Source organism: Diabrotica undecimpunctata, chromosome 7 (assembly GCF_040954645.1).
Source record: "Diabrotica undecimpunctata isolate CICGRU chromosome 7, icDiaUnde3, whole genome shotgun sequence".
Taxonomy (NCBI): Eukaryota; Metazoa; Arthropoda; class Insecta; order Coleoptera; family Chrysomelidae; genus Diabrotica; species Diabrotica undecimpunctata.
Genome location: NC_092809.1, coordinates 24358083 through 24379704, shown reverse-complemented (window position 1 = coordinate 24379704; position 21622 = coordinate 24358083). Strand labels below are relative to the sequence as shown.

Here is a 21622-nt window from a genome sequence, read left to right as displayed (position 1 = left end):
TTAAACGGGTTCAAGTTTGATTAGAATAAATTAATATCTTACTTTGGAAAATCACTTTAACTACACAAATCTAAAAATATAATGGTTAAAAAATCGTTAAATGCAATAATGCCAATTATGTTCGTTCAACTTTAAAAACCAGAGAAAGGGAAATCTATAATTGTGTGCTATTAAAAATATTTGGAAAACATTAGATACCAAGTATTTTATGTATAAATTCTAAAGCTGGTTAAGAACTTTTTAAAACTAAGAAAAATAGTGAATAAAATATTTTAAATTACTTTTGTTTTGAATTCTCCAGCGTGTGGATGTTCTTTTTCATGACGTTCAATGAAATGATGGTCGTTTCCTCTTTTGTGTCCATGTTCTACATGATCTTTAGCGGGGACGTGAATATATCTGTTAGTAAAAGAAAGAAAATATATTAGTAATAAAGTAGACACAAGGCAACTAATAGTGTTAAGTTAAAGAAGTTAGAAGATAATATAGTAATACGAAAGAAGTTTAGAAAAATAAAGATTTATAAATGAATGTTAGGAAAATAAGTCTTCTACTCACAATCTGTTATAAGTTAATATTAAAGATATTAAAAGAGAATGGGCTACTGGTTTCGCTGTTTACAAACTTTTACAGCATCTTTAGGCCCTCAAGGGTCATTCTAATCTATACATCTACTATATAGATGTATAGATTAGAACTGTACTAATATCCTTAATTTTTTGAAGGCCTGAATATGCTGTAAAAGTTTGTAAACAGCAGAACCGGAAGCCTATTCTCTTTTACCAGCTTTAATAAAAACCTATAACGAATTGTGAGTAGAAGACTTACATATTTCCCTAACATTCATCAATATGTGCTCACACCAGCAACCTTTTCATCATTTAAAGAATTATAATGTACTCTACTACACTACATTTTAACAACTATACAGAACAACCAATACAATAATATCTATTTTGTCCAAGACTAAATCTATCAATGAACAAATATATTTGTGTTTATAAATATATTTTGAATGCGAAAACTTTTATTTGCATTGTACGCAAGTATATATAATATGCTATGGAAAGATTCATGCATATATTGAGAGATGAATAATAGGCGCTATATTTATTATGCCCGGAGAGTATCAAGAGTTTTTAACTGGTTTTATTCGTGATTTGCAAAAAGATCTAAAGAAATCCCTAAACGTAGTAACCAATTTGTTTTACCTTGCTTGTATATTCAAATAACACAACGTCAAGTTTTAAAATTGCTTGGTGATATGAGTCAAATAAAATATCTTCTTATTCTTCTTCGTCTTTATTACAAGTAATTCTGCTTGTTCATTGGCGGATTATTATCTCTATGGAAGGTTGTCACACAACTTTTTCGCGGTAGCCCGATATTTTTTCTGCCGATTGGTGATTTATCTCTTGCTATTTTGGCGACACGGGTCTCCCCCATTCTGCTTATGTGGTTGTTCCATTCTTTTTTCTATCTGGTGTCCTTTCGTTTATACACTGTAGTTCTATTGTATACTATTTTCGTCTAATATCTTCACTTTTCTTTCAATCTCTCAGCGTATTTCTTGTAATTCTTCTCAGTACTCTCATCTCTGCCATTTCCAGTAGCCTTTGAGTTGTGACTGTCATGGATCTTGTTTTGAGACATGTCATTATTGGTCTTAACTAGCTTTATAAATTCTTGACTTCATTTCAGTGTTAATGTGTCTGTTTCGCCTTATAGTGTTATTAAGGCATCCTGCCAGTCTATTTGCTTTTTGTACATCATCTCTTACTTTTTTATCCAGGTGTCCATAGCTGGACAGTGTAATTCTCAGGTATTTTATTTCCATTACTTGTTCAATACTGATGCCAATTTCTATTTTATATCTGGTTGGTTCTTCGCTGATTACTATTGTTTAGTTCTCTGAGATGAGATTGTCATATTAAATTCTTTTGCTCTCATGTTAAATCTGTGGACCAGTATTTGCAGACTATCATCTTGTGCTATCAATATTGCGTCGTCTGCGTATTTGTAGTTGTTTTCTATTTTAAGGACTGATCATTCCAAAGCTTGTTTTAAATTATTTGGGAACAATCTAAGATAAATAAAAAAATAAGGTCTTTAATAAACTAAACGAACATCTGTTCTATTGCATAATTTTTGAAATCATTTTAAAATATCTGCTAATTTTAGAATGGGGGTATGATATTCAAATGATATGCACTTATCGGATTTTACCAATTTTATGATATTTCACTTTTGTCTAGTTGTTTTAAAAATTTTTTTACTAGAATAAGTAATTTTGGATTTATTATATAATAATTTATTTATAAACATTTTATATATTTATAAAATGTTTACCCGAATAATTACGACAAGACTAGAGAAAAAGGTAGATTTCTACCAGCCCCGAGAACAAGCTGGCTTCCGCTCAAAATTTGGAACAAACGATCACCTACAAACAGTAAAAACCTTAATAGAAAAGTCGCTAGAATATAACAGACCTTCTTCTTAACGTGCCCAATCAAGTCCCCTTGACGTTGGCGATTAACATGACGAAACTGTCTTTGTCTTGAGCTATTCTAAAGAGTTGCTCAGCTTTCCTCATTCCTGTCCACTCCCTGATATTCTTCAACCAAGAGGCCTGCTTTCTACCAATTCCTCTGCGTCCTTCGATTTTACACATCATAAAAAGTTAAAGAATATTATATCGGTCTCCCCTTACTACGTGTCCAAAATAGGCCATCTTTCTACATTTGATGTTATCAAGCAGCTTGCGAGCAGCATTTGCTCTCTCAAGGACTGCCACATTTGTCAGCATAGCCGTCCATGGAATTTTTAGTATACGTCTGTGCAGCCACATTTCAAAGGCCTACAGACGATTAACGGTGGATATTTCTAATGTCCATGCTTCGACACCGTGTAAGAGGACTGACCAAATGTAGCATTTAACCATGCGCTTTTGAAGTTGAAGTTGCAAGTTATCATTACAGAAGAATGACTTAATTTTTAAAAAAGTCGTGCGGGCTATCTCGATTCTACGTTTTATCTCTTGATCTGGATCTAGTTGTTCAGTAATATGGCAACCAAGATAATTAAAACTGGACACTCTTTGAATTATATGACCATCAACATATAATCGTGCATCTTGATGTGCTAAACGGCTAAACACCATCTGTTTTGTTTTTGAACAGTTTATGTTTAGGCCAAACTCTCTTCCCACTGTATCAATGACATTTAAAAGGCATTGTAATCCATTCATGTCATCACTTAAAATAACTGTATCGTCTGCATATCTGATTGTATTTATCAGAATTCCATTAACTTTCACGCCCCATTCCAAATTATGCAGCGCTTCTTTAAATATTCTATCTGAATATAAATTAAATAACAGTGGGGATAGTATACAACCCTGTCTGACACCTCTTTGTATTTTACATATTTCTGTTGATTTTCCGTTTATGCGAGCTGTCGCTGTTTGACGCCAGTATAACTTTTCTATGAATCGTATATCTTGACTATCAACTCCTTTATCTTTTAATATTGTAATTAATTTGTGATGCTGTACTCGATCAAAGGCCTTTTCATAGTCAATAAATATAGCAAAGACGTCTTTCCTTTGATCCCGATATTTCTGCAGTAATACATTTAGTGCAAAGAGGGCGTCCCGAGTTCCCAGTCCATTTCTGAAGCCAAATTGTATTTCATCCTGGTCTTCTTCACATTTATCTCTGATTCTACTGTGGATGATGCGTAGAAATATTTTCAAAGTGTGGCTCATAAGGCTTATCATTCTATAATCGCTACTGTTTTTCGGACGTTGTTTTTTTGGTAGTGTTATGAATTCAGACTTTAACCAATCTTCAGGGATATCACCAGTCGAATAAACATCATTGAAAAGCTTGACCAGTATTCCAATGTTTTTCTCATTTATAAGCTTTAACATCACTGTCGGTATGTTATCAGGGCCAACGGCTTTCTTGTTCTTTGCTAACTTTATAGCATGCAGTATTTCTGATTTTAGTATTTTTGGTCCTTCACCTTCAACTAAAGTCTCCAGTTCTTCGGGTCTATCATCATTATACAGTTCACTTATATAATTACACCAGGTTGTTTGAATTTCATGTTCGTCTATTATCATTTAACATATAACAGACGTATAACGTATAACAGACCACTGGTACTTATCTTCGTAGACTTTCACAAAGCCTTCGACACTGTGGAATTAGACAGCATTATACCTGCTCTGAACAATAGTAGAATAGATTACCGACTCACAAAGTTAGTACAAAGATTATACCAAAACGCCACAATGCGTGTAAAACTACATTATACAACCAGAGAAATTCATATCAAGCGAGGTGTGAGACAGGGCAACACTCTCTCACCTAAATTATTTATAACGGTCCTCGAATACGCCTTTAAAATGGGAAAATAGAGGAATAAAAATCGATGGAGAAATGCTCAATCATCTGCGTTTTGCCGACAACATAGTACTTATTACCGAAGATCTGGGTGAAGCACAACAAATGATACTAGAATTAGAAAACGTATCTTCAACAATAGGTCTAAAAATGAAAATCAGTAAGACCAAATTTATGACAAATTTAGTTCCCAGTGAACACCTAATCATCCAAAATCAAGTGGTAGAATTGACAGAAAAGTACATATATCTTGGTCATGATTTCAGAATAGGCAACGACAACCAGACCTGCGAATTTCAATGACGAATAACACCTGCTTGGGCGGCGTATGGTTCACTAAGAGACATCTTTAAGAGCAACATCCCGATCCCGATAACTACGAAACGGAAGACATAAAAAGACAAACTAAGAAATCAAGACTTAAGGAAAAGAACAGGTATCAGCGATGTCGTCGAACGTATAGCCAAGCTGAAATGGAATTGGGCAGGTCACATAGCGAGACTGAAAGACACAAGATGAACCAGAAAACTAATTGACTGGCGCCCACGAGAAGACAAACGCAGCAGAGGACGACCACCAACACGCTGGATGGACGACATTAGACGAATATCCAAGAAATGGCAACAAGAAGCACAGAACCATGAAGAGTGGTGAAAAATGGGAGAGACCTATGTCCAGCAGTGAACAGAAGAGGTTCCATGATGATGATGATGAATTTATTTATAAATAGAAACCCACATTTGTATTAAAATTTAAATATTTTTGACGTAGGCGTAGATTATAATCTAAATAGTCTTATTATGACTACATTCCATCATTTCCACACCAAAACTCGAAACATTACTAAAGCTTACAAATTTTCAATGCATATGAAGTTCTTTCCTTTTATTATATATAACATAGCCATTTGGCTGCTAATTGCAATAAAATATTTGCGGTGCTAATTATGTATTTCAAACCAAGTTACAAGATTCTAAAAAATATAGATCTTAATATTTTTCTTGACAAAAAAGAAACGATATTTATGTACGTACATTATTAGTATACCAAGACTAAGCAATATTAAAACAAAGAGTATAAAATATATTGTAATCTTCATATATATGTTAATTTCTAAGGTATATAAATAATAATGTTACATAACCATAGCTAAACACATAAAATACATAGGTAGGTACAAATATAAATATAGAAGACGAAGAAATTCACATTAAGTATCTACTATTTTATCTAATATATTATCATATCTTACAGATGTTATTTCTTTGTTAGTAATTTAAAAGAAATGAGGCTAACATGCTTAAATTAAAATTTTGTTTAACCTTTCCTTGATGTTTCAGAGTCTCTAGGTTTAGTTTTTCATAACGCTGTTCCCAGTCATTCGGTGTTTCTCTTACATGTCCGAATTCAAGTTCATCCGGCTTTTCCATTGCCACATATATATCCCTATTATAAATATATTTATCTTATAGTTGTTTTTTATTACATATTTCATTACGAAGTTTCATTAGATGGTAAGAAAAAAATGTGGTTTTAAAAAGACGAATTTCTCAGGTTTAGAAATTCAAGTGGTTTCTTCGATTTAACCTAGAAATTTAGAAAGGTCTTTACCTGAACCTCAGGTCTTTAAATGTAATATTTTTAATGGCGGCAATAGGAGTTTAAAGTTATATATTTTTATAATTATTACATTTTAATTACATTTTTTATGTTGTGGTTTTTAGATCTACATCGTTTATTTTTTAAACAATAAACGATTATATTCTGAATGATCATCTTGTCGTAACAACCATTATGTTATTTCATTTCGTGGATATTATCAATTAAAGCAGTGGATGGAAGTATATTTATTAACATTTTTCTTCCAGGAATTCTCTGTCCTAGCTATTAATTTTTTGACTTGGACCTTATCTGCAATTGTGAATTTCAATGTTTAATATTTTGTCTACGAAATTTTTTGGCGAATATAGTGTAAAAATGCCATAGTCTTTTTCCGAAATATCTCCAGTTTATCTATTTAGTTCATTAAAGGACCTCGCATAAACCGGCCCTACCCCTTAAATCACCCTTACGAATATAATTGGGAATGTAAGAGAATGTTTGAGAATGTAATCAGAAGAGGTAGACCAGTGAAATAAGCAAAAAACGTACCCTGAACCGGCCAGGCAAACGACAGTTGTGTTGAGTAGTATGGACCTCTGTGAAAAAATCTATATGTTTCCTGCAGTCGATTTTTTGGACTTAATTATTAACAAATTAAGGTCAAAAAACGGTAAATTTTCGGTTTTTTCGTCTATCAGCAAATAGTAAAGCGTTTGAAACAATTTTGAGAAGAGAAGAAACTTATAAGTAGACTTCGGCAAATATGCATATTGCATATTTTGCATATTGTGCATATTTTATGCAAATATTTCATATTTTGGCATATTTGTATAAAAGTTTGCATAAAGTGCATAAAAGTTCAGATTTTTATACTGTATTTGAAAATTTTTAAACATACCAATTTATTTCAATTCTTGTATAAAATTTTGTAGTCATTTTAATCAAGAAATGATCTAAGTACGTAATCTCTACAGGTACAAAACATTTACAATTTCAAAGAAGATCAATTTAAGTAGCCCTCAATATTCTTAGAAAGTCTCGGTCACTGAGGCATTCAGTTATTGGATAATCGCTAAGGGTTCGCTCATTTGCATTTTATGATCTAATCCCCAAATCTATCTACAATTTATTGTATCTTAACAGCAGGTAAACGGCTAATAGTTTTGTTCCTAATTTAAGGATTTTCCAAAATCTCCCAGTTTATTGAATTAGGTACCTAAACATTTCTAATTTGTTGCTCAGATTTGTAAATCATTGTTTTGATATTCAAAGCGTAAACACTCGTTGTGCGTAACAAAAAGGAAGATTGTGATTTTATAATGCCTAAAACAACCAGTGCTTCAACTTGGATTAAACCTTATAAAGAGCTGTCTATGGATATGGGAAAAATCTACTGTTTAGTCTGTGGCAAAATTGTAAGTATCCAATATTTTCTATTAAATATCTAATATTTCATACATACAGGGTGTTTCCAAATGACACTTACAACGTTTGACTGTAGATACTTCTCGAAAAATTGAACAAAACGATATAGTTAATAAGGGGTCAAACTTATTTACTTTTCGAGATACAGGGTGTTAAAATTAAAAAAAATTAAATTCTTTTAGTTAATAACAACAATAACTTTAAAACCAATAAACGTATTTACTTGAAATTTAGTACTCGTAGGTTGTTTTTAAATGAAAAATAGCTTCCTTTAGTGAGAAAAAATTGTCCATGGTACAATACAATGGTGTGTATTTAGAAAAATTTTTCACCTTTACTTTTTTTTATGAAGTCAGCTATTCTAAAACACAATTATTTCTATTGTAATTGAATTAACAAAAAAAAAAAAAACTTTTGTTGAATTTTAAAATAAGTTATATGATGTACTAATGGTTAGTAACAAAAACTAATTTGTGGATTAATACTGCATTTAAAACACTTAGCGAGTGTTTTTTTTTCCAAACCAGTTATTTGATTAACCAAAAACACCTTGTATATTTTTATATTTTAAAGGTTGGGTTAAAATAAAGGTTTTTATTTTTATTTATAGATAGCATGTGAGAAGAAATTTCAGATAGACCAACATGTGAGAACTGCTTCACACATTGCAAAAAAAGGAAAAATAGGAGGAAAACATCAAACTTCAATGGCTAAATGTTTCCAATCTACTTCAAAAAAATTAGATGAGCAAGAAACTTTTAATGAAGACTTGTGTCGCGCATTAGTGTCTGCAAACATACCGCTTTCAAAATTAGCAAATGTAAATTTTAGTTCGTTTCTAAAAAAATATTGCAAACTTAATGTTCCAAGTGATCGGTCTCTAAGAAGAAATAATGTGAACGGGCTATACTCGTCGGTGTTAATTAATATTAAGGAAGAAATTGCAGATAATTATTTTTACATATCTGTAGACGAAACCACTGATTCCTCAGGAAAGTATATTGCTCATTTATTGATTGGTGTTCTTAAAGAAGATAACTTACCAAAATCTCATCTTATTTCATGCCAGCAACTTGAGAAAACAAATGCTTTAACAATTTCGCGTTTTATACAAGAAACATTAGCAACTTTTTTTCTTCCGACAACTATTCCTTCTAATAAATTACTGCTTATTTTATCGGATGCTGCTCCTTATATGGTGAAAGCAGGACAAAATTTAAAAATATTTTTCCCAGATATAATACATGTTACTTGTGTAGCGCATGGATTAAACAGAGTTGCAGAGGAAATACGAAAAAAGTTTCCTCTTGTAAATACCATGATATCCAGTGTCAAAAAAGTATTTCTTAAATCTCCTATAAGAATTCAACTTTATAAAGAAATGCTACCTAACATTCCTCTTCCACCACAACCTATTTTAACGCGATGGAGAACATGGTTAGAAGCAGCTAATTTTTATGCAGATCATTTTGTTAAAATAAAGAACATAATTGATACGTTAACAAATGAAAGTTCCCAATCTCTTTTGGATTCTAAACAAACTTTTCAGAGTAACTTGCTTCAACAAGAACTTTCATTTATAAAATCTAATTTTAGTTTTGTTCAAAAAACAATTACTCAGTTAGAATCACCAAAACTGTCATTGTTCGAAAGTACAGCATTAATAAAAGAATTTGCGTCATGTTGTCGGAACGTTAGAGGTAATATTGGAAAAGATATTTTAAAAAAATTTGAAGCTACTATGGAAAAAAATAAAGGTTACCATATTCTTTCTGAAGTAGTCAGTGTTCTAGCTGGAAATATTTCGGAAACAATTAATTTAGAACCAATGTTTTGGTTAGTTTGAAAAATGCTCCCGTTACATCAGTTGATGTTGAACGAAGTTTTTCCATATATAAATATATGTACTCAGACAGAAGCCACAAGTTTTTGTTAGAAAATTTTGAACACCACTTGGTCATTTATTGTTACCATAATTCTAAATAAGTTTATTCATACTTAAAAATGATGTAGTTACTTAAAATAAATGTAAATCTTAATGAATAGTAGGAAATATTTAGTTATGTACACTTTTTTTTTTTAAATAAAATTGTTACTATTTTACGATTTTTTTATTTATTTGTATGCATATTTTGTAAAATATTTGCATATTTTCGGGTAAACACGTGCATATTTATGCGCATATTTTCTACATTTTTATTTGCATATTTGCCGAAGTCTACTTATAAGTCATATAAAAACCTTCAAAATGGCGTTTTCTAAACGTTCCTATCCTTGTTTGTTGCTTAGAAAGTTGCAAAATGAGCCAACAATTTCGGTTTTTTATAAATGTTAATAACTTTTTTTACAATAAACTTATAATCTTTATATTACACACAATGTGGTGCTTAAGATAAGATTAAGTCAATCGGTCAAATAATTTAAAAATTATTTAATTTGTTTATCCCAAATTAAATTTTTTTACGACAATATAAGTAAAAAAATTAAATAGGTATATTAAATATACGGATAGATTCCAAAAGATGAAGATTTATTATATTATTATTATTTAAAAAAAATGAGGAAAAATAATTTTAAATATTGCAAAATAACTTGGCAAAAACATGTCAATTTTTTGCTTATAAACAATTAGAATAACGTTAACCATTTACTGCAAAAAAATGAATTTTTCATATTTTGACAGCCTGAATTTTTTTTTAATTTAAAAGGAAAAAAAGTTGACCTAGGATACTTTGGGACGAAGTTAGTGCCCTTTTTATAAATTATAAATATTATTAGGATCATCTGAAATAACATACTTGAGGGTTTAATGTGAAAAATTCGAAAAAGATTGCATTTTAATGGAAGCGTTCAGAAAGCTTCAAAATTGTGGTCCTCAAAATTGGTGGTTCTTGCCAAATTATTTTGCAATATTTTAAATTATTTTTCCTCATTTTTTTAAAATAATATTAATAGAATAAATCTTCTTCTTTTCGAATCTATTCGTATATTTATCATACCTATTTAATTTTCTGACTTATATTGTTGCAAAAAAATTAATTTGGGATAAACAAATTAAGTACCTTTTAAACTCTTTTTACCGATCTACTTGAAATTTTAATCCTATTTTAAGCACTACAAGACCCAAAATTGTGTGTAATATAAAAGTAATGTTTATTTAAAATAAGTTTGAAAGTTTTGACTTATTTTGCAACTTTCTAAGCAACAAATAAGGATAGATACGTTTAGAAAACACCATTTTAAAGGTTTTTATATGACTTATAAGTTTCTTCTCTTCTCAAATTTGTTTCAAACGGTTTACTTTTTGCTGATAAACAAAAAAAGCGAAAATTTACCATTTTTCGACCTTAATTTGTGAATAATTTACTCTGTCGTTGAGATTATTTCTAAAGGTCATTTGGAGGTCAAAATGGCTTCTTCACGGAAATCAACAATCAGTTCCCAAAATTTTGGTTTTTGGTTCTGTGCCCAATGAAACTTTTGTCAAACACATCGAATATTACAACATGCAAAGTTTGGGTAGATTTAACAGAGGGCATTTTTCCATAAGGTTTGTGCGCGGTCTTTTCCAAAATCACGTGCGTTGGATGTAATCCATATACACTATAGAATTTTGTAAGAGAAATATAGAGCTAAAATTTTATTAGCCCAGTCTGGTTATGCAAAAATCATCGATTTCACGGCAAAATTTTTCGCAGATATCTGAAGCTTTTAAGACATATGTGGGGGTTACTAGATGACGAATAGATGGAAAAGTACTCGTATTTTTACCTTGCGTTTTTTTTAAACAATAATTTATGGTCACAATTTGATTCTTTGTCTATAAGTTTTTTGCCTTATATGTTACATAAACAATATTTATATCATTTTTTTATATCAAGAATATTTTTATTTTCCCGTTTTTTAAATTAAAATTGATAAATAATTTACGGAGATATTTGTAAAAAAGCAGTTTTTTTGCACTAATTTATAAATTTAATTAATCTTTTTATTAATAAAATAACATTTTATTAATACATTTGAACATCGAGGAATTACCGTCTTTTAAATTTGTGCGAAATTTCCCGCCGATCGGTCAAATAGTTTAAAAGTGATTTAATTTATTTATCACTGAGGCTAAATATTTAAACTATTGAACTTGCTCTATTATTGATGCTAGACACATTTAGCAAATTTTATAGGATTCTTTAAGTCTTAAACTATCTTAGAAGTTAAATGTATATTGCGTTTTCATCAAAATTATTTACAAAATAAACGATTGAAAAAGGGATATGATTTATAGTCTTCATTAAGTTTCTCGTAGTGTAAAAATGTGGAGACGATCAATAAATATCTCACGAATGGAACATGTCAAAGTATACACATTCAGAGGTAGTAAAAATTGGTATAATGATGAGCGGTAGAGCCAATGTCTATTTTTAAAAATGGCTTCCTAACGGTTCAGTAGCAATAACTTATTGAGTTATTTTTTAACCTATCCTGTTTCCATTTGCTAACGCTTGAGTCAATACTTTTACCTTGTGTATAATAATACTCACTTACATGTCGTACACATGGTGACAAGCTGGTTGACCAACTAGGGAATTAATGTGTTGACATAGCCAGAACAACGCTCGAAAAATAAAATTTTAATTATGGAAGATGGATATGAAGCTATAAAACATAAAAGTGAAGGTGAACATAGGTATTGAACATAATTTTTTAATGTGAACATTTTTTTGTGTTAACTAAAAATACTCTGCAGCAATGGAGACTATCTCTTGAAGAAAAAAGATGAAAACACAGTATCATATGTGATGTGCATTTAAAAATTGTAAAGTTATTGGGAAAAATAATAGAGTTAGGGTGGGATAGATGAAATGGAAGTTAAAGTTGAAGTTGGAATGATGGGTTGGTGTGTTGTCTCTTGGAAAAATCTCAAAGAATCTAAAGAAATTTTTTTAAAACTGGTATAAGGCAAAAATATAAAATTATGAATGGATATATTAGGGCAAGTCTAGGGTTGGCACAAATTGATTCCAAAATAATGATGAGATACTAATTAACCAATACAATTGATTGTTCGGTTGTAAGTTCCTGCGAGGAGGAGGCAAGGAAGATCAAAGAAGACCTGGTGGGTCAGACATCACATATCTATGAAGGAGAATTATATTGGTACGACCCAAAACGAGTCCACATATGGATAAATGCCAGGAAAATTATGTTGAAAATACATTTGGAAAAAGCCTAGTTATATGTTTTTTTAATTTTCAAGGTTTTTTGTTATTGTTTTTTTAATTTTCAATTAATTTTTAAGTTTGGTATATATAATATTTTCTAATATTATAAATTGATTTGTTTAAATTGATATTAGAATAAAATTGATCTATATATTTTGATATTTTGAGAACTATTTCCGAGGTGAAAAGAGAAACATCAAATATAAAGTCCTCGTAACTAAAGTTATTAGAGAGTTTGGTTTTACTAAAAATTAAATCAAACCTTCAAATTCGAACCACAAAGACTGAAAATTTATTGTTAATTTAAATATAATAATAGTGTGGTTGCTTTTCCAAAAATGGCTTATTAATATATTTCTTCTTCTTCTTCTTCTTCTTCAGCCTGTATTCGTCCACTGCCGGACATAGGCCTCTTTCATTTGCTTCCATTGATTTCTACTCTTGGCAATTCTCATCCACTGCTTGTCCGCGACTTGTTTGATATCATCTACCCACCTCTTCTGTGGTCTGTCTACTCTTCGCCTGTTCTCTCTTGGTCTCCAGTTTGTTAATCTCTGTGTCCATTTTTCGGGATTATCTCGGGCAACATGTCCGACCCATTGCCACTTGAGCCTTACTATACGTTCTGCGACATCAGTAATCTTTGTTCTTTCACGAATGTCGATATTTCGAATCCTGTCTATCAAACTAATCCCTAGCATGGCACTCTCCATCGCTCTTTGGGTCATACTAAGCTGCTCTATTTTCTTTGTAAAGGCCATGGTCTCCAGTCCAGGTCTCCAGTCCATATATAGTTACAGGCAAGATAGATTTTTTTTTTATTTATATTTACAAATGTAAATATGTATATACATTAAGGGCCGGTTGTCTGAACGCTAATCAAACCTTGATTGTAATCAAATATTTAATAACAAGCAAATACGCCACAGCAGCTGTCAAAATTATTAAAAATTGCTTATTATTATTATTGATTTGTAAATAAAAACATGAAATTAACATCAGAAAGAGTTTAATTATGGTTTATTTTAAATTAAAACTCAAAATAATAAAATTGAATAAAATAAATCAGTCAAGATAACCTCAAAATGTGATGTATTTGATTTTAATTAAATATTTGAATACAATCAAGTTTTGATTAGCGTTCGAACAACCGCACCGGCCCTAAATTTAATAAAATAGGGAATCAAATTTGCGAGAATGAAAACTTCATTTATCTGTCATGAATTAAACTTAATTGAAACCTATAATGTGGAAAAAACTCGATTATTAAATGTCATACATTTTGAATGTAAACATAATAGTTATATGTTGAACTCTTAGCTTTCAGTCTTTTTATAAATATTTGAAAATATGACTTACTGGAAAAATTTGCTTCCAGAATGCACAGCTGCGGCTGGATTGATAAAACCGGTTTCTGCTGGCACATGATCCTCTTTTTCTACAGCTGTTGTTGCATGATTGACTTGCCTTTTGACAGGGATCTGTTGTGCCGCCAAACCACCCAGATAAATCACTGTTATTACGACTAGCTAAAAAAAATAATAGAATTATTTTATTTATTTACATATTTGGATGAAATTTTGTCAGTGGCGGATCTAGACATTTCCCTTGGGGGGAGGGAATTTCCAATGAAATACCAACCAAAAGACTTCTTGGGGGGGGGGGGGGATTTTCCCTTTTTCTAGCCCTGTGTAAATAAATTGGATCTGGTAATCAAATATCTCATATCTCTAAGTCTATTCCTCACACTCTTGACAATATATCTTTAAATTATATTAATGATATTAAAAAAATATTTACCACAAATATTTAAGTATTTTAAAACCAACATAGAATAAAACCTTTAATGGTATTCTCAACCATACTCTTAACTACGTTTATTCAATGCATACAGTCGCATTTTTCTGGCATATGTTTAAAACATTAATAGGAACAATACAAAATGGAAACCTGCAAAAAGCCATAATAACAATATAAGCAAGAAATGATTGAAGCAGAAAATAATGGGACTAATGGATTTAAGAAGGAAATACAAAATCAACCTCAACAGAAACACAAAGAACCCCAGAAAACCATTAAGACACCTATCTGAAACCAAAAGAATATTTGACAAATAATAAACGTCAACATCTAGAAGAGTTATTAAAGAAGCACAATTCCTTCAACATAAAAAGGTGATAGAAGTTATAGGTGCAAGTAAAAGAACCGTCTACATCTTACTTTTAGAAGATAAATATCTAAATGTTAGCAACTCAGAAATACAGGGGGCACGTGGAGTACATAAATACTTTGACGAATTATTCAAAAATATAACAGAAAGAGTCAGAATTAAAAAGTAAAACCGATCCGGTTTCTCAGATTCTTCAGCCACGAGCATTTCCTTCTTCCTACACTTCTTTCCACTCCACATCCACTTTCCTTTCTATTATAAGTCGTAAAAATTCATTTTTCAATTTTTACAATGTTTAGGAGTTCCCTCTCAGTTCTTATTGTTGGTCACATGCTCTATTCAAGAGATCTTCAGCATTCTTTGAAAAACCCCCATTTCAAACGCTCCTATCCCCCTTATACTTGTAATTTTAAGAGTACATGTTTCCACTCTGTATAACAGTATGGGATAAATGGATGTGTTTACAAATTGGTATCGAATATCCAATGATAAGGTAGAGTTTATTAGGAATTTCTTCCTTCTTTGAAAAGCGGACCTAGTATGCTCTATACGAGCTCGTGGTCAAGATCGTTTGTTATTGTACATGTTCTATTTGATATGAATATTATTGTCGGCATTTGGTGTACGTATAACATCTATTACTTTTGTTTAATTTGTGTTTATTTTAATGACGGTGTCGTTTATGTATCTAAAGTTGTTTACGTATTCTCCGTTATAAAGCAGTTTTTATATCTTGCAAATTATTGGAGAAAGCACACAGCCTTGATGAACTCCTCTTTTTATTGATATTTCTGTTGTCAGACAGTCATTTATTTTGAACGACGAGACGCCATGTGATCCCAATAGTTATTTCAATCTAAGTGAATTGACTGCAGTACGATAGATGTCCGGCTGATGGCTTCCAGATAAAGAACGTTTTCAAATACGTTTTCAAAGACTATTAAATATATTTTAATGAATATACTTTGGTTTCTGAGATGTAAAGGTACATAAATGACGTAATATTGACTTACCACGTTCATTTTATTTGTTGAGATAGTACAGATAAAATAATTTTAACAGTTACCATTCAAAAATAAAGTTTACCACAGAAATTAAACAAAATAACAAAATAAATTTTCTGGATATCACCTTACATCGCATTAATAGCACAGTTAAAACCATGTGGTTTAAAAAAGAAACATGGTCTTCACGATATCTTAACTATAAATCTCATCATCCATTCTCCCATAAAAAGTCTGTAATTAGAAGTCTTGCTGATAGATCTATAAAACTAATAGATCCAGAATACAGACCAACTGCAATAAAAAAAGCAAAAAATGACCTTCTACATAATGCATATCCTGAACACCTAATCGAAACTATTTTCGAGACTAAATAAATTTTACAACAACACAAATAACAATAAACCTAACAATATCAAGACTACGTATACAACTCTTTCATATATAAAAGGTTTATCCGAACAACTAACGAATCTTTTAGCCAAACATAATATACCTTTTAAATAAATATTTCACTAAACTAAAAACACAAATTCCAAACTCAAAAAATCACATGTTGTTTACGAGATACCACGTATTAACTGTGAAGGTGTCTATATTGGGCAAACCAGTCAACTGCTTCAATCTAGAATTCGTTCTCACAAATATGACAAGAACAACATCACTGCGCTCACAAAACATGAAAATGGGAAGCAACATAAATTTGACTTCGAAATCATCAAAATTTTAAAAACCAAGCAAAACAAAAAAAAAAGATATACGAATCAATAGAAATACAAAGAAATACAAAGAAATACCAACGCAATCAATGACAAAAAAGATATACAGAACCTAAATAAAATATATTTTAATTTAATTGTTTTTCAAAGTTTGCTTACACTGGTGATTAGTGACTCGTTCAAGCCCTTTTAACTACAAGCATTTTAAAAATAAGGGTTTAAAAGTTTTTTTGTATAAATTAATGATTTTTTAAATAAATAGTTTTTTAAGCACTTTATTGTTTAAAAGCTAACATTTTGATTTAAAAATTATTGTATTTAGAGTTTAAATTAAAAAAAAGTACTACAACTATTCGAATTTCTTTGTAAAGGGTGGTTTTTATAAGGGTAGAAGTTATGTGGTAAAAAATGTGGTACAGAAATCTAAATTTAATGTCACTGTATAACTTCCAAATTGGTTGAATTTACAATTATATGATTTTTTTTCTATAGTGGTAATTTTCAACCCTAAAAAATAAAAATCAATCAACGGCACTAGTCCGGTGGAGGATACGTATAACCTAAATCCAAATTTTCATGCAAATCAGTGGAGACAAGGTGTAAAATGACATTGGTTTAGTTAAAACTATTCTAGGAGATGAGATTTATGAGTTAAACTATGATAAAAACTTAAATTATGTTGTTTAATGTTAATTGACATTCATTTATTTCATTAAAAGATGATTTGAATCGATTTTCCGCTTTAATTTACAATTTTACGATATTTTTCTAATAGGGGTAGTTTTCGAACCTAAAAAGTAATAAACAAACAAATGGCACACGCCCAAAAGTGAAATGTAGAGTGAGTAAAAGTACGTGTACTGCTATTTGAATGTGGATCCAGCTAGCTGATGCACATGTTCATTGTTTCAGAGTTTTACATACGTATTTATGCACAAGAATTGTTTATATCAGCCATTACTGAATAATTCTGTTAAACGTTGCTTTATTTTTAAGATTATAGGATTGTTTTTAATTTTTGGCAATTTAATTTTTTTTAGAGCTTTAAAACTTAAAAACTAAGAACAATATCTCTTTAAAAAAGATTAAATTAAATAGAAAGATAAATTAATTTAAAGTCAACATGTAATTAACTTCTTTTGTATATATTCTGAAGCTATAAATATTCACAAAGTGCAAAGAAATGATTTATTATTAAAATTGTTGATCAATTTTAAGTCGTTTAGGATACAACAAACAGATTGAAAGTTTATGAAGCACTAATGTGTTTTGATTTCTCACAGAAACTAATATGATTTATTAAATCTCCATAGACTGGAGTGGAAGGCCATGGCCTTTATGTCATGGATTGGAAATAACGAGGACTGAACTAAATATATTATGGTGATGACGAGGACAGGAGATGAGAATCATTAGGGACAGTCATTTAAAATATTTAACTCAAATAAGAACTGTAAAGTGAATTGTAAATTAAAATGCTGGAAACAATGGAACAGTAGAATCATTAACTACCTACAAGAAAAAGGCAAATAATTATGTGAAAGATAGACCTATCACGCTTTTAAATTATAGATACAAAATTTTGGCAAATTTAGTAATCAAGAAAATTAAAAACTATGCAGAAAAATATACTAGAAGACTACCAAAATGGATCTAGACCGCAAAGATCGATAATAAATAATACATAAAATGAAATGAAAAAGACAGTAAAGATTCCATTTCACGTACAAATCGTCTATGTATCTGTTTATACGTATTTCGCTTTAATAAAGCTCATCAGAACAGTTATTCATAGGCGTTCTCAACGTGAAGAATAGATCTTTCCTGTCTTTAAGAAGCAACAATAAAATGGCTTCGAAACGGACGCAATAGCGACATGAATAGAACGCATAGAACGCCTATGAATAACTGTTCTGATGAGCTTTATTAAAGCGAAATACGTATAAACAGATACACAGACGATTTGTACGTGAAATGGAATCTTTACTGTCTTTTTCATTTTATTCGGATCTACTCTGTATGAGTACAAGAAACCAATTCGCTAACGATTTCTGCTTAGTTAAGGAGACATGTCGTGGAATGCAAATTTTAGATTCCCCATGTCTCTATTAACATCTTTATCAACGTCTGGCTATGCCTTGCAAATTTATAGAAGGCTCAGATTAAGGCAGTTATCTGAATTGTGTTTCGAAACTATTTTACGGATTTAAATAATACATACTTTAAAATAAATTTTAGAAAAATCTTGGAAATATGACATACAACAGAGAAGTACGGAACAGAGAAGTAATGTCGGTATTTACTATGAAGTAGTAGGGGAACCCTATCTCCACAACAGTATTTAACCTGGCATTTGATCAAATACTAAAAAAAAACAAATACGAATAAGAAAAATATATGTTGTTGAATGCAATTTTAGATTCCCCATGTCTCTAATAACATCTTTATCAACTGTCTGTTTTGCCTTGCAATTCTTAGAAGGCACAGATTAAAGCCAAAATCTGAATTTGGTTTCGAAAAATTAGTTTACGGATTTATTATCAGATTTTCGCTATTTTCGTCCATAAGCCATGTTAGAGTTGCTTCTCAAGACAGTAAAGATTTATTTTCACGTTCAGAGCGTCTGTGAATAGCCGTTCTGATGATTCATTTTAGGGTAAAATACGTATGAGCGGATATACAGACGCACTATACATGAAATCAAATCTTAACTGTCTTTTTCCTTTTGATAGTTGAGGAGATATGTTGTGGAATGCAATTTTAGATTCCTAATGTCTCTAATTACATCTTTATCAACGTCTGTTTTGCCTTGCAATTCTTAGAAGGCATAGATTAAAGCAGAAATCTGAATTTGGTTTCGACAATTAGTTTCCAGATTTATGATCAGATATCGCTATTCCGTCCATATCGAAGCCATTTTAGTGTTGCTTCTACTACGATAGGTAAGATTGTTTTCACGTTCAGAGCGTTTGTAAATAGCCGCTCCGTCGATTCCTTTTAGGGTGAAATACGTATAAGCGTATATACAGACGCACTGTACGTGAAATAAAATCTTTACTGTCTTTTTCCTAATATACATATAGTTATTGCATAATTATGCAGATGATTTAGTAGCTACATGAAAAATAAAAACTAGCGTCACCAAAGGAATTCATAAACTGGAAGCTTAAGCCAATAAATATGGATTACAATTAAAAGAAAATAACACAAAATATACGGAAATAGGCAAGAAACTAGGTAACAAAGAGGGACACCTAAATGCCGACAGCTTAAAATTTGAAAAACTGAAAAAAAAAAATTCAAGAAAGAATTGTAAAGAAAACCAAGATCTCGGAATAAACAGGAAGATGCTTAAAAACGGAAAATTTAAAGGTAAAATAATAAGAATGATCTTAGGATTTGACATCACCCCATACGGAAAAAGTAGATAAAATAACAAGACAGAACGAGAGTGAGGAAACGAAAAGTTAAAGAGTAGTTAAATTACAACGCTTGCAATTGGTAGGACACATCACCAACAATCCGACAAACGGGATGATCACAAAAAGTTACGAGATGAACAAAAATCCAACAATAAAAAGAAATACAGAAATAAATTAAAAATTCTCCCGGACAAACATATTAACTTGCAATCAAAACAGTGAGGGCTAATTCACCCCAGAAAAGGGTACTACGGGAATGCGTAAGACATAAACCAAAGGCGACGATGATTTTAATGATCAAGTTGGTTTTAGCACAAAAAAACCGATAATAGACCAAATTTTAACAATGAATCAGAATTTGGCCAGATTAATTGGTTATTAAACATATTAATCAATTTCCGGTCATTTAAGATACAAATTGATACATCTGAACGAAATATATGGAGATGAGTAATATTAAGCTCAATCATTTAAAATAATTAAAATAGCAATCTTAAAATTGCTAGACAATTCTATTTTTTGGGAGTAACAGTAATATACACACATAAAAAGACAAGAAACCGAAAAAATGGCGTTTACAGGTTATTAGTAGGAACGCCAGGAGTTAAAATGAGTGGCTCAGAGGCAAAGGTGCTTAACCCAGAAGGTGCAGAATCAGCCTAACCTTAATTTTTGTTGGTACGGTGTCCCCATCTATAAACTGGTTTTCGTACTAACAAAATGTCATAGGAAGCTTGCGACAAAACTGCCTAACAAACAAAACATGGCGGATGTAAACATGAGCAGTGACGCTTCGGAGCCTTTCGGATCCGATTTCAACGATATAGATAGCGATTATAATCCCAGTTCTTCAAATATCGAGTCTTCAGGTAAGACAGTAACAATATTATTAATATTTAAATATAAAAAAAGCAAGATAATGTGGTTTAGGCTGTTTTGCCGCAAGCTTATTTGTAATATATTTTTTATCGTTCTAGACGAGAATAATGATGATTCGAGTAAAAAAACTCAATAAATGGGTTGTCGAACACTAAAAATCAAGACAATGATGAGCCGGAAGGCAAATCGCACCAACATTCCAGAAAGAGAGTAAGAAATCTTGAGAATCATGCAAGGTATAAAAGGAAGATAGCCAGGGAGATAGAAGAAAAATTTGTCACGGAAGAAAGAAAACGTGAAAATGCTAAAGAACTCGTAGCTGGACCATGTTCGTGCAAAATGAAGTGTCATATGAAAATTTCTAGTGGACGAAAGTAAAGCATCTTTAAAAATTACTATTGGCTTAACTGGTAACTGAAAAATACTTTTATTTAGGGTCAAATAAAAGTAGAAGACAAAAAGGGGACTTATACCCAAAATCAAAATTCAGGTAGGTCTAAAACTCGCCTGTATACTTTACCGGATGAAAATGGTTGTGACCAAGTGCTATGTAAGAACTTTTAAAGACACAGTTTTCATTACAGATGGAAAAATTTCATTAGCTTTAGCACGGAAACAAGAACATGGGATATTTCTTCAAGATGCAAGAAGCATACATCCACCCCATAATAAAACCAATATTGAAGACGAGCAGTATTTATGTGGCTTCATTGAACTGTTCCCAGCATACGAATCCCATTACTCCTGACGAGATAACATAAAAAGGAAAT

The 21622-nt window shown here is 30.9% G+C and overlaps 1 protein-coding gene across 3 annotated transcripts in view; it reads right to left on the bottom strand.

The window, feature by feature from the left end:
* The window catches only part of LOC140446211 (uncharacterized), a 75485-nt gene that overhangs the window by 10571 nt on the left and 43292 nt on the right, over positions 1-21622 (bottom strand). For 2 of the 3 annotated variants that reach the window (XM_072538748.1, XM_072538749.1), the window contains 2 exons: positions 14018-14187; positions 5735-5858 (listed from right to left, as the gene is read on the bottom strand). In XM_072538748.1, the coding sequence (XP_072394849.1) occupies positions 5735-5858; positions 14018-14187 (294 nt within the window). Of the gene's footprint in view, positions 1-281; positions 400-5734; positions 5859-14017; positions 14188-21622 lie in introns of all 3 variants that reach the window. The other variant, XM_072538750.1, reaches the window with a different exon arrangement.